This window comes from Acomys minous, assembly GCF_964271855.1.
Source record: "Acomys minous genome assembly, chromosome: 12".
In the NCBI taxonomy this organism is placed as follows: Eukaryota; Metazoa; Chordata; class Mammalia; order Rodentia; family Muridae; genus Acomys; species Acomys minous.
Window position 1 is genome coordinate 36606125 of NC_140493.1, and position 14349 is coordinate 36620473.

The 14349-nt window shown below is 46.8% G+C and overlaps 1 protein-coding gene and 1 long non-coding RNA gene across 2 annotated transcripts in view; both read left to right on the plus strand.

Annotated features, from left to right (window-relative positions):
• The first annotated feature begins 2902 nt into the window (after nt 1-2902).
• DEPTOR (DEP domain containing MTOR interacting protein) overlaps nt 2903-14349 on the plus strand; it is a 153461-nt gene continuing 142014 nt past the window's right edge. The window contains exon 1 of the mRNA XM_084747907.1: nt 2903-3170. Within this exon, the coding sequence (XP_084604033.1) occupies nt 3049-3170 (122 nt within the window). The 5' untranslated portion in view covers nt 2903-3048. The remainder of the gene's footprint in view (nt 3171-14349) is intronic.
• LOC311578169 lies at nt 4740-12818 on the plus strand. The gene is made up of 2 exons (XR_014772783.1): nt 4740-11015; nt 12572-12818. It is a non-coding gene; the product is annotated as an uncharacterized lncRNA (long non-coding RNA).

Below are 14349 nucleotides of genomic sequence, written 5' to 3' on the forward strand. Positions count from 1 at the left end.
AAAAAAAACCTCAAATTTCTATGTACTAAGTATGACAAGCTTTAAGACTTAAGACATGAGAAACAACAGCTGGGTACAGTGGCGCATGACGGCAATCCCAGCACTCTGGGGACAGAGGCGGGCAGACTCTGAGTTCAAGGTCAGCCTAGTCTACAGAGTGACTCCCAGGACAGCCAGGGCTACACAGAGGAACCCTGTCTTGGGAAACAAAACAACAAGAAAACCAGACAGCTGTAACTCTCATTAAATCTAGGCCATCTACCTGTTACTCGATGTTTATACTAACAGAACGGGGCTCTTAGAATCACATGAAACTAAAACCTGTGTCTCTTGGGCCACCTTTTAAAATATTGTCTGTTTATAAAAGTTAATATGCTGGGCGTGGTGGCACACACCTTTTATCCTAGCACTCTGGAGGCAGAGGCAGGTGGATCCCTGTGAGTTCGAGGCCAGCCTGGTCTACAAAAGTGAGTCCAGCATAGCCAGGACTGTTACACAGAGACATCCTGTCTTGAAAAACCTTAAAAAAAAAGTTAATAAGCTTAAATAATCTCTTTTGGCAAAGAATTGCCTAAGATTTTTTTTCCTTTTTCTATTATTAATTTATTCTTATTACATCTCAATGGTTATCCCATCCCTTGTATCCTCCCATTCCTCCCTCCCTCCCATTTTCCCCTTACTCCCCTCCCCTATGACTGTGACTGAGGGGGAATTCCTCCCCCTTTATATGCTCATAGGGTATCAAGTCTCTTCTTGGTACTAAGATATTTTGTTAAGGGGCATTATTTCCTTCCTGGACTATGGCAGAGCCTGTCTTGAGAATTTGTAGGATAAGCATTGAAGGACTGCATAACTCTCTAATCGTGAAGCTTAGACAGATTTTTTTATTTGGTTGGTTTTTGGTTTTTGGAGACAGGGTCCCTCTGTGTTAGCCTTGGCTGTCCTGGACTCACTTCGTAGATCAGGCTGGTCTCGAACTCACAGCGATCTGCCTGCCTCTGCCTCCCGAGTGCTGGGATTAAAGGCATGCACCACCACACCCGGCAAATTTAGACAGATTATCTCACCTTTCACATTTGTGTTAGAAGGCACCGATGCCTAAGAGGCTTCTATGAAGATAAATTAAACGATATTAAAAAAAAAAGTTCATGGTGTTGTGTGATGCACAGACATAAATAAGCACTCACCCAATTGTGATGCTCCAGTGAACCGTAGAGGATGGTCTCTTGGAGTGTTAGGAAAGACTAATGTTAGGGGGAAATGTAGAACAATGTTCAGTGCTCGTAATCCCAGCACTTGGGAGGCGAACGAAGGGGCCCATGGGTCTGAAGCCAGCCTGGGTTGCACAGCAAGATTCTATCTCAAACCCTCTATTTTAATCTGTCTCTTAAAAATGAGGGGCTACAGAGGTTTTGTTTGCCAGTGAGTGGGGTTTGCAAAGTGCTGAAGTGCTCAATGATCTATCTTTGTGCCCCGAACCCGGGTCGGAGCCTCGTCTTCAGGAAGGTCAAGTAACACTCAGAGCAGTGTGTGCTGTGGAACGTTTTGACACTTCCTGCAGCAGCCTGTGGCACTTATCATAGACACAAGTCCCCGTACCGTACAGAAGCGAAGTTCAAAGATACTTCAAAAAAAAAAAAAAAAACTATTCAACTTGTCCATTGCAGCTATGTGCCAAGGGATGGTGACAATCAACTTTTTATGAACATTTTAGACCCGCTCTGCCACTCTAATGTGTTTAACCCACTCTGCTAAAGGGTTATTGTATTGCTCTCTTTTGTCAGAGAAGCTGTTTTTGTTTTAGTTTGTTTTGGGAGAGCATGTATCTTTTTTCCCCCTAGTCTGGTTCAAACTCACTATGCTGCCTCCTTATCTGGAGTTCTGGGAGCACAGGTCTATCACCATGGCTGGCAAGGTACAGTTGTTTTAAAACACAACCTAAAATAGAGGATGACCCTGCCTGCTTGCCTGAGGCGAGTTACTTCACTGCTCCCTTAGGGATGTAAAAGGAAGGGCAACCCTAAGGTTATGGTCTGGAAAAATTAAGAAGGTAACAACTTATCTGAAACATCTTAACTGTATCCAGTGTTGACAGGTGCTAGCTACAGTTATTGTAAAACGGGATTAAGAGAATTTAGGCAGGAAATCAAAGGAAGGGAGCCAGGTTCGTCATCTTTTTCAACCCCAGGCCAGGATATTTTATTGACCTCAGAGTAGGGTTGTAGGTGGTCTACAGGGAAAGGGGTCAGGAAGCGTGCAAAGCTCTTCAGCGATATCCTCGATTTTCTCATTATTTGAGTATACTGGTCTCATTTTTATTCTCTACAACTCTATTATGAAATCACAGTTTTAAAAAATGCAAAATTCGGCCGGGCGTGGTGGCGCATGCCTGTAATCCCAGCACTCAGAGGCAGAGGCAGGAGGATGGCTGTGAGTTGGAGGCTGGCCTGGTCTCCAAAGTGAGTCCAGGACAGCCAAGGCTACACAGAGAAACCCTGTCTCAAAAAATAAGAAGAAGAAAAAAAGCAAAGTTCCTCAGTATGAGTTTGGGAGTAAAAAAAGGAAATATAAAACGAGACAGACGCACGGTGTCACACACCTTTAATTCCCACCCTTGGAAGGTAGAGGCAGGAGGATCTCTCTGAGTTCGAGGCCAGCCTAGTCTACAGTGTGAGTTCCAGGGCAACCAAGGGTACACAAAGAAACCCTGTCTCGCAAGACCAAAAAGGGGGAGAGAGAAAGAGACTCAGCGTCTAGCAGAAACACACCAAGGTTCAGGGCCCCGCCCAGGTGTTTATATTTTTCTCCTTGGCCCCGCCCCCGACCATGAGAGCTCCCAGGCCACGCCCCCAGGACGAAGTTTCAAGGCCGGACTCACTGTTCACTTCAGTTTACCCACAGGGGTTCCCTCACCAGCCAATCGCGTCAGCGCCACGGGAGCGCCCGGAACAAAGATGGCCGGGGCAGCTTCGGTGAGGGCAGACTGATCCGAACGCCAGGCACCCGGCAGGACGGCAAAGGCAGAGTGGCAGGCGCGCGGTCGGGAGCATGGAGGAGGGCAGCGGCGGCGGCAGTGGTGGCAGCGACAGCAACACCGGCGGGAGTGGCAGGGCGCAGCAGAGAGAGCTGGAACGCATGGCTGAAGTCCTAGTTACCGGGGAGCAGCTCCGGTAAGCAGAGGCGCTCAGCTGGTGGGCTCCTGTTTGCACTGTGCCGGCCGCGGTCAAGAGCGCACGCTGGATCTGGCTCGTGGCAGGCGCACCACGCGGGGCACAAGGGCAGTTTCAGGCGCGTGGGATGGTTGGTTCGCGCCGCACGGGAGCTTCGCTGCTGCAGCCGGGGGACTGCTTGCAGCTTCAACAAGGCTCCGTGGACCGATGCCGGGAACGCGCGGTGCAGGCTGAGCCCTAAGCCGGAATGCTGCAGCCCTGCGTCCCGCAGGCTCGCCACCACTCCTTGCGCTGGGTCCCCTTGCCAGGTTTCCCTGATGACTGCCTAGCCTGCTCTGTCCATAAAAAGAAGAGGGTTCAGGTTGGACTCCAGCCCCTGCACTTCCAGATAAAAGACGCTAGCTCCGTGATTACTTTCAGTTCAGCTTTCCTTTTTGCTAGCAAGGCATGCCTCTTTTCTTTGAGCCTCAATTTATTTTTATGGAAAACTGAGCGGGATCCCTGCGACTCCCTTGAAGGGTAGCTCTGAAGCTTTACCTATCCCTTAATTGGCACACCGTCAGTTGTCACTTGGGTCCGCAAGAGGGCGTAAAAGTACCTTGTTCAGTGCAGACGTTTGGGACCCTGGAGTTGGCTCATTGCCGGGCACTTTTCCTAGAATTATCACTTGCCCATCTCACAAATCCAAGAACAAGCACCGACCCGCAGGGTTCCCGTGCCATCCCCGTCGCTTCCTGTTCCTTTTTTCTTGGGCATATGCATAAGGCTTGTGCTTCCGCAGCTGTGGATGTTGTGGTCATAAATCAGATTGCCAGTTAAAATGAATCCGGATCTGGCGAGTTTCTGCCAGAACTTGAGCCATATGCCCCTGGTCCCACCAGAATGAGGTGTGCTAGTTTCCTCTAGGTCTCGGCTTGGTTTTTCCAGTTTATTTCGGTTTCTAGATGGCTATTTCAAGACTTCAGGGAGAATATTGCAAGGGTCCCTGGAGGTCTGGTAAACCACTCTGCAGGGCTCTGTTTGAGGAAGTAGCTCCTGGAAGTCAGGATGGAGGCCAGTGTGACAGAAGGAAAATCACGCACATTTCGGTTCCTTGTTGAATTTCAAGTGTGTGGCCAAAATGAAAGGGAATTTAAAACCTGCTTTTCTTCATCAAGAGTATTTTGTAATTAAGATGATGTAAAACTTTGGGGATCTGATCTGGGTTTCTTAATAGTTTAATGCTTTGCTCATTACTGTATTGCTGTTTGGAAAGGCTTGGCTTGGATTCCTTTTTTGTTTGTTTGTTTGCTTGTTTGTTTTTTGGTTTTTTGTTTTGTTTTTCGAGACAGGGTCTCACTGTGTTAGCTTTGGCTATCCTGGACTCACTTTGTAGACCAGGCTAGCCTTGAACTCACAGCGATCAGCCTGCCTCTCCTTCCAAGTGCTGGGATTACAGGCCTGCGCCACCACCCACGCCCGGTGCTTTTTCTTTTACAAACATTATTATGTCTCCAAATCACTTCCTCCTTAAAGATGCTGCTCCTTTAATGTATCTTCTTCAAGGGCCCTCAAAGCACTTACAGGCTTTCCCACCATGCTTCTGGTAGGAAAGGGTCAATAGGTTCTTACTCCGGGACTGTGACCAAGGCTTGAATTTCTGTTCCTCCACCATGTAGCCAAGTGTTACCAAAGACTGTTTTGAGGAAGGCTTTGAGCCAGAGAGAATCCTGGCCTTGCCAATTACTTAGCTAGTGTAGGGTCTTGGACACATTCTTTAGGTAAGAAAGTTGAGTAACAAAGGAACTTACCTTGCAGTGTTGTTACGAGAATTAGGTAGAGTTTTCGCTGACACCCGTGTTGATACACGCATGATACCACATGATCATTAGCCAGTGTAGCCATGTTTGGACAAATTAATTTACTTGTCTGAGCTGTTTCCCCATCTGTAAAGTGGCCATGGGTGATGAAAATATTTCATAGGGTGTTTCCTGTGCCAGTGAGCATGTCTAGTCTGCAAGGGCTTGCTGGAATTGGTTGGTATTGCTGGTCTCTCTGCACCACCACTTTTGACTTCCCGCCTGGTGAGATGTGAAGGGCACAGGATGTTAAGGCCAGGCTGCCTGGGGTTTTCTTTCTTCTGCCTCTACGGTGAGCTACTTCTGTGATTGTGGGACAGTTGGCTTCCTGCTTGTGCCAATGTAGAGATCAAAGGACACATTTCAGTAGCTGGATCTCTGCTCCCATGTTTACATAAGTTCCAGGATCAAATTCAGGTTGCCAGCAGTTCATAGCAAACACCTTTACCTACCGAGCCCTCTCTCAAGCCCACCATAGTGGCTCATGTCCCTAACTGCAGCATCGCCAGAGTCACAGGCAGAAAGCTTAGGAGTTCAGAGTCATCTCGGATACACAGTGAGGTTGAGGCCAGCCTGGGTGGGCTTGTGGGGCCCAGTCTCAAAATAGAGTTATGTAACACTTACAGTGTAGCGATCAAAGTAGCCATATGCCTGGTGCCCTAAATGGAGGGGCAGGCGTCTGGCAGTCCACACTGTTACTGCCAGAATGGGTTCTTTGTTCCAGCTGTCCTCGGTGTGTCTGATTCCTGACAGGTAGTGATGGCCCAGGCTTTCTGCCTCTGACTACATCACACCCACCACTGGTTACCTTTGCTCTGTCTTACACTTATTTCCATTGCTTCTGGGCCATCACTGTGGAGGGCAGGAAAATTCAGGAGTAAGGTGTGAAAGAAGTTTCACTTCCAGCTTTATTCATTCATTTATTTTTAAAGATGTATTTATTACATATACAGAGTTCTGCCTGCATATAATCCTGCAGGCCAGAAGAGGCCATTAGATCACATTATAGATGGTTGTGAGCCACCATGTGGTTGCTGGGAATTAAACTCAGGACCTCTGGAAGAGCAGCAGCCAGTGCTCTTAAGCACTGAACCATCTCTCCAGCACCCCCAGCTTGATTTATGTTCTACTCCTTTTCCACTGGTTGGAGAGTGAGTCATACGCCACATGTATCCCGCTCTGGCCTAAGAATTTATGGCAGTCTTTAAGCCTCAGCCTCCCAAGTACTGGGGTTATAGGCAGGGAGCTACCCCATCAAGCCTTTCTTCTTTTCTCTTTGTAGTGGGTTCTCTTGGGGCAAGCCAGTGAATCCCTGCAGAATGGGGACAATGTCCTCCAACATCAGATTGCAGCGTCGGACAAAGTGTGGTCTAACATGGACAAAGTAATGAACAATAAGGCAGTGGATTTAGCTTGCGGTCATTGTTGGTTCCAGCTGTGGGTCTGGGGACACGCTGCATGCATGGGGTTGACCTTTTTCAGTTGGTTGCATAAAGGACAGTCATACATAGACCAATTTCTTTTCCAGTAGGGCTTTTTCCTAATTCTCTTTATGGGCTTCCCTTATCTTAGAAGAGTTTGCTTCCTTGCCCAGAACCTTAAAAAAAAAAATTACTGTTTGAGAATTTTATACAAGCACATAGTGTGTTTTGATCATATCCACCTCTGCTTCTCCCCTTAAACTCCCCATGTAGGTTTCTCATTTTTTCTTCCCAATTTCTGGTTTGTTTATTTGTTTGTTTGTTTTTGTTTGTTTGTTTTCCTGAGACAGGGTTTCTCTGTGTAGCCTTGGCTGTCCTGGACTCGCTTTGTAGACCAGGCTGGCCTTGAACTCACAGTGATTCACCTGCCTCTGCCTCCCAAGTGCTGGGATTAAAAGCTTCCACCACCACAGCCCGGCTTTTTTCTTCCCAATTTCTTTTGTTTGTTTGTGTGGTTTGTTTTTTTTATTATTATGTCTACAGTGCACAACAGATCACATTATAGATGGTTGTGAGCCACCACGTAGTTGCTGGGAATTGAACTCATGACCTCTGGAAGAGCAGCTGGTGCTCTTAACCATTGAGCCATCTCTCCAGCCCTTTCTTCCCAATTTCAAGTATTCTTTTATTCAAGTAGTCCAGCCAGTATTGCCAGCATTTGCATGGGCATAGGGCAGCGTACGGGAGCATGGGTCATCTCCCAAGGGTAGCATCACAGAAGAAGACTGACTCTCCTTTCCCAAGCAGCCATACATTGCCAATTGCTCCTCTGCTAGGGGTGGGGATTTCTAGATCCTCTCCCCACGCCCCTTGCTGGAGTGTTAGGTAGCTAGAGCTCCTGTAAGCCTTGGACAGCATAGCTGCTGTGAGCTCATGAGTATAGTAGGCTTGTCACATCTTGCAAAGGCTCTTTTGCAGCAGTCATCCTCTTCCTTTGCCTCTTACAGTCTTCTGCCCCCTCTTCCGCCTCAATACCGGAACCATGGGAGTAGGTGGTGTGACCTAGGCATCCTATTTAGGGCTGAGCACTCCACCACGGTCTCTTAGTCTCTGTATATTGATCATGCGTGACTCTGTGTATTGATCACCATCTACTGTACAGAGCATCGATGAGGGCTGAGAGCTGCATTCCTATAGGGGTACTAAGATGAGGATTTAGACGGTCTTTTAATGCTATGTCCTTTTAGCAGAATGATAACAGTAGGTTCTTCCCTAGCGTTTATAACCTAGCCACCCTGTTCTTGGCCGAAGCATGAGGCTTAATTGAGTTCTGCTGGTGGACCATGTGCCCAGTTACTTTCCATGTCTTTGCATCTTTAAAATAAAATGCATTTGGAGCCAGGTGAGGGTGTGTGTGTGTGTGTGTGTGTGTGTGTGTACAATCCCGGCTTCTGGGAAGTAGAGACAGGAGATGATAATGTAGCAAACAGGTGCATGTTAGTTAGGAAAGGGGGGCGGGGCGCTTCAGAGAGAGAGGAAAGAAGCTGACAGTATCAGAGAGACCATGCTTAGACAGAGGTAGAGAAAAGGAAATCTTATGCTTTTCTGAGCAATTAGAAAAGTAGACAGTTATAAAGCTGTATAGCTATACTTTGTAAGAGACTAACATTTTAAAAACATGTTTTATATTTAAGTATATGTGTATATCTGTGTTTGTGTATGTGTGTGTACACACACACACACACACACACACACACACACACACACACATGCGCACAGGTGCATGAGGAGGCCAGAGGTGTTGAATCCTGCTGGAACTGGACCTTAGAGGTGGTTCTGATTTGCTTGCTGTGGGTGCTGGGAGCCGAACTCGAATCTTCTGCAAGAGCATCAAGCGCCCTTAACCCCTGAGCCATCTCCCAGCCCCTGATTAAAACCAAAGAGTGCAATAACATTTATCACTAATTCAGAAATGTGACACTATTGACATGCTGGACCAGAGGTTCTCAACCTGTGGGTCACATTGGCCCTTTTGGGGGGGGGGTCACATGATTCTGACATGGATCATACATCAGGTATCCTGCATATCAGATATTTATATTACGACTCCTAACAGTAGCAAAATGACATTCTGAGGTGGCAACAGAAACAATTTTATGGTTGGGCTCACCGCATCATGGGGGAACTGGATTAAAGTGTTGCAGCATTAGTAAGGTTGATAACCACTGTGCTCGATGGTGCTGACAGTTCACACACATTCCAGGATCTTGTTGCTATCAGAACAGAGAAAAAAAAAGTGCCCGACGAAAAGCTCAGAGCGTTTTTTTAATTTGAAGATGATCAACCACATGCAAGTCATTCAGACCTGTAGTGTTTATTCTGTGATTTTTCCCCCCCCCAGATCATCAGGGCTTGTTGTTGTTGTTTTTAATGTGAATCTATGATCGCAGCTCTGACACCAATTACGACCTCTAAATTGCCCCTCGTGTTTCTTTAATGGACTGGCCCCAGAGAAGTACTAACACAGAAAGAGATTTGCAATAGAGTCTGGCCAGAGATGTCCACCAGAAGTACCAGCTCTTGACAGTACTGGTAGGAGTTGCAATAAAAACTAGACAAGCCTATAATTGCAGCACTAGAAACTGAAGGCAGGAGGAGGAGTTCGAGACCTGTCTGGGCTACATATCAAGTTCAAGGCCAGCCTGGGCTATGTGCGACCCTATCTTAAGAACCACAAGTTAATAACTAGACTGATACATATAATGATGATGATGACACTTATATGGAACTTATTAACCTGTCAAGGACTCTTTCAAGTGCTTTGAATATTAATGCCTTCAGTTGTTTTTGTTGTCGTTGTTTGAGACATGTAGCCCAAACTAGTCTTGAAGTTGGCCTTGAACGATCTTACAGCAATCTTCCTGTCCCAGAGTCCCAAGTTGTTGGGATTGCAGGTGTGAGTCTCCAGGCCTGACACATTAGTGTCCTATGCTCACTTTACAAATGAGAACACTGAACACTTAAAGGAACCGGCTACAGGGTAGTCAGTCAGGAAGTGGTGGAGTGGAAAATCAGGATCTCATGCAGGGTGCCGACTCGCCACTAGATTGCCATTCCTAACGAGAGATGGGGAGGCTGAGGAGCTCCCTGAGTGGGTCAGGGCGTCTGCTGTGCAAGCATCAGGACCTGAATTCAGATCTCTAGTGTGCATGTTAAAAGCTGGATGTGGCTGCAGGCAAACCTGTGTAACCTTGGTGCTATTGAGATAGAGACAGGAGGAGCATTGAGGCTTACTGGCTGCCACCTTAGCTTTGCCTTTAGTGCGAGACACTGCCTCAAAGAAACAAAGCGAGAGCAGGACACCTGATATACTCCTCTGGCCTCTGCGTGTGCCTGCACCACACACACATATATTTCCACATGAAGAGTATATGTATTGCGTTAAAACATTCTTAAAGAGCTACGTATCTGAGACTGTCACATTCTAGTATGACAACTTTTACAAACAAAATGCAGGCAATTGTTTCTGTCTGTGGAAATCCAATTTTTTCCTGGAGGCAGTCATGTTTTGATAAGACTCATTTCTTTCTTTTCTCCCATTGATATTAAACCGTGTCTTCCATGCCACATGGTTTTGGAAGCCTGATTTGGACTGCCTGGATGCTAAACCTGTAGTCCTTTCAACACAAAGATAACCTGCATGGGTTCCACTGCGCGTGATCTTGGCATGGGAAGAGAGAGGAATTAAGACTGTACTGAGGAACAACTGAGAAAGTGAGGAAGACGTTAGAAGCTTTTCTATTATTCTCTTCTATTTGGAGCAAGCGTGCACCTTCACAAAGGACTGCTTCCACAAAGTGATTCACCACACAGTCAGTTCTAGCCAAATTGTGGGCAGTTGTCGTTCTTTTAAACTTGCCACCTTTCTGTAATAGATGGCTTTCCCAAATTCTTACTATCCTGTTGTTGCCTTCACACACACACACACACACACACACACACACACACACACACACACACACCTTAAATCAATGAACAGTTCTCCTACGTTTGCTTTCCTTCATCTGTTCCTTTGTTTGAAATAGACTCTCACCATGTATTCCAGACTGACCTTAAACTCTACAGTCTTCTCCCCGTGATCTCCAGAGACCTGGGACACCTCACGTGCTGTGTGCAAAAGGATAAAGCCAAGGAGAATGCTCAGATAGCTCAAATAAGGGAGATAGGAATTAGAGCTCACAGACTGGGAAGGAGACAAAGAATTGTGACCTAGGGTTATCATTATCAAGCACGATTCTTCTCACTGTGCACCAGGAACCGGCCTGTGAGCTCACTTAGGCACCCTGGTAGTGCTTTCAGATGCAACTTCAGAATCCACCAAAGACACTTATATGGGTATTGCAAAGACACCCAAGATGGCTTCTTGAGAATACCACAGGCATATTTTGAGGGCCTTCCAAATCTGTTGAATTTGGAACCCGAGGGACTTGCAGCTTCCTCAGAGCCTTCAGAAGGTCCCAGAGGAACCCTTACAGGTGGCCATAATAAGTCTTCACCCTTAGCTCTACTGGACACAGCAACAGAAGGTAAGCTAGTAGGGCGTAGTCAAGATAAAACTAGGCACTTGACACACACCTTCAATCTTAGCGCTTGGGAGGCAGAGGTGTGTTGATCTCTGTGAGTTCCAGACTAGCCTGGTCTACTTAGTGAAACTTTGTTTCAAAAAGAAATTAAAGAAATAGGGAAGAGAGATACCCAAGAGCCTGCCCCAACCAAGTCAGCCCAGGGAGGCAGGAAGAAAGATACCAAAGCACCTGCTTTGGGCACCACTAATGATGAAAGAATGTGTGGTGGAAGAGAAAGGTGGAACTGGAGACTTGACATTGGTCAGGAACAGGAAGATATGAGGAGGCCATGGTGAGGTCCTACATGTCTGGGTCCATGGTCCTGCTGCAGCTATGGTCTGTGTTGATGTCTTTAGTCCTACTTAACACAAAAGCCCAAGCTAAAGTCTGTGGTCTGGGCTGCTACCAGAGGCCATGTGGCTATTTGAGGGTTGTGCTGCCACAGGAGATATTCTAATCTGAGTGACATGCACTGCCACCTGAGGCCATGGAGACATCGGAGCCTATGCTGCTGTCAAGGGCCAGCCGTGTCTGGTCTGGGTCTGTGGTCCTATAGCAGCGAGAATTTGTGTTGATGTCCCAAGGCCGTGCTGCCACCAAAGGCCATGCAGGTGTCCCTGGTCTGGACTGCCATCTGAGGCACTGTGCTGAGCTGGCCCCACCCCTCACTAGCCAACACACTTGGGAGAGCTGGTCCTGCCCTTCACCTGAGCAGCACAGAAGAGCTGATTCTGATGGTAGGGGTGCAGGTGAGCTGGTCCTGAGGTCATGAGAGTGGAAGAGCTGGTCCTGCTCCTCACTAGCTGTGTAGCACTCAAAAGAGTGGGCTCCACACTTCCTTTGGGCAGCACAATAGAGCTGACCCTGGTGGCAAACGTGAGGGTGAGCTGGGCCAGGAGGATATGAGAGCTGGAGAGCTGACCCTGCCTCATGCCAGCTGCAGCATTGGGTAAGCTAGCCAGGGCAGTCCTGGAGAGCTCACTCTAGTGGTGCAGGTGCAAAAGAGCCAGTGGGCTGACCAACTCAGCTACCTCCCAGGCCCAGATCCAGGGCTTTGAGTTAGTTCACCCCAACATCTACGCCATCTATGATTTTCTGGAGTGTGTGAAAGGACCAGTCCTACCAATCCAAAGCTGCAGGATCTCCATGACACAGGACAACAACAGAATATATAAAAGGTGACGTGGTGAGGATCCAGTATTGATAGTGTAGCAGAAGCCAGAGGCCTTGAACCAGATAAATGCATGAACACCTACAAGGAAAGCTGTCTGGACAAAAAGGTATGCTGTGTGACACACTACAGCTTCCAGGATGAGATTTTTAAAAAAACTTTTTTAAAATGTATTTTTATTTTATTCTATCTTATATTCTTTTGTGGGGGAGGTTGCAAGGGCAAAGGGTGGATGAAGAGATGAGTGGAATTGGGGTGCATGATGTGAAAATCACAGAGTCAATAAAAACGCTTTATAAATGAATCAATAAATAATACATTAATAGCAACGATGTCCTATATTCAGGACGTCACTACGTCAATGGCAGTGAGGCAGGAGCTGGAGCCACGTGGTCACTTTCTTGCCTTAGCAGCAGCCTAATGAGTTCTTTCAGAGACTTCTACCAAATGAAGTTGGGGTTCTTCACTTTGTCAGAAACGAACTTCTGGACAAGTTGGTGTGAAGCGGACTTGGAGTGTATCCATAAGAGATTTTAACATTGGTTTAAGCACGGAAGATGATAGAAGGAGAGGCCCTTGGGAGGCATAGTACACACCCAGGAGCACAGCTGCGGCAGTCTCAGGAGCCAGCTTGAGTGTCTTTGCAATCAGTAACTGGTTATAGGACTTCACTGGGTTCTGAAGTTACATCTGAAAGTGTTGCTGAGGAGAGTGAGTGAGCTCAGGAGCTGTTTCCGGATGCGCATGGGATGGGATCACAACCGATAAGGTAAGCCCAAGGTCACAAGGGTTGCAGAGGGAATTCAGATATTTGTACTGTAAACAAAAGTCTTCTTTATAGTCTGTTTATAATTTCTGAGGATCCCAGAAAATTGTAGGTTTACATCTGGGGAAGGAGTCAGACCATAGTCAAGGTTATAAACTAGCTCAGGCCTTAAGTATAGTTCCTTGCCATTTCAGCATCCTTGTTTGAAATATCTCTACCAAAAAAAAAAAAGGAATACAGTCTTGAAGTAGGCAATCTTTGTCAAGTAGAAGTGCCAGAAATCTTGACTCAGCTGATGAGAGATTTAGGGAGATTCTTGGATGAGGGGCTACTTTCTCTTTATCTCCTCAGGTTTGGTTCGGGTTGGTGTTCTCTCTTTCTATATCTGATCTGAACTGCACAGGTCCCAAGAGTATTTAGTTGTCATCAGGTGAGAGGCTTTTCCAGTATGCCAGCAGACCCTTTTCTGTGTCTCATCTCCTCTTACGTTATCTATGAGAACCAGGGGTATAATCTTAGTGCAGTAAGAGGCCCTCAGCAGAGATTCCTTTCTTATGTAGAGGGAGAGCACACTGTGCTCTGTGACACCATGACCATGCCAGTTCTCATAACGGAAAACATTTACCCGGGGCTGACTTATAGTTCCAGGGGTTTAGTCCATCCCCGTCATGGTAAGAAACATGGCAGTGTGCAGGCAGACATGGGCCAGGAGGAGACAAGAGTTCTACATCTTGATCCTCAGGCAGCAGAAGGCACCTGTGCCCGCCTCCAGAGAGACACACTTCTTCCAACAAGGCCACACCTCCCAAGAGCGCCACACCCTGTAGCCAAGCATTCAGACACGAAGCTATGGGGGCCGTACCTATTCAAACACCACACCCAACATGGACTTCTGGACTGTACATAGACATGCACATACATGTGCCGGTACACCTACAGACACACTATGCATGCAGTACACACACACACACACACACACACACACACACACACACACACACAGTGAGGCAAATGGGGTAAATATGTAGTTTTGTAGAGGAGTACTTTCCTGGTCTATGTAAGACTCAGGGTTCAGTCGGTAGTAAGGGGGCTTGAATGTTTAATTGTCCATAAATGATGTATTCGTGGTTACTTTTTTTATAAGCCAGTTCTGATATCTAATGGGCTGCTATGAACTTTAGAAGCAATAAACATGAAAATAAGTTGAACTCCAGAAGATAAAGAAAGGAAGACAGGTCCCCATTATTTCTAGTGTTCATTTGGATCAGAGGGTTCTTTCTTCCAACTCGGTCATAGATGGTGAGTTCCCAGTGAGTTTAGTGACTCAGAAAATAGAAGTAGCAAAGAAATGTCGATTC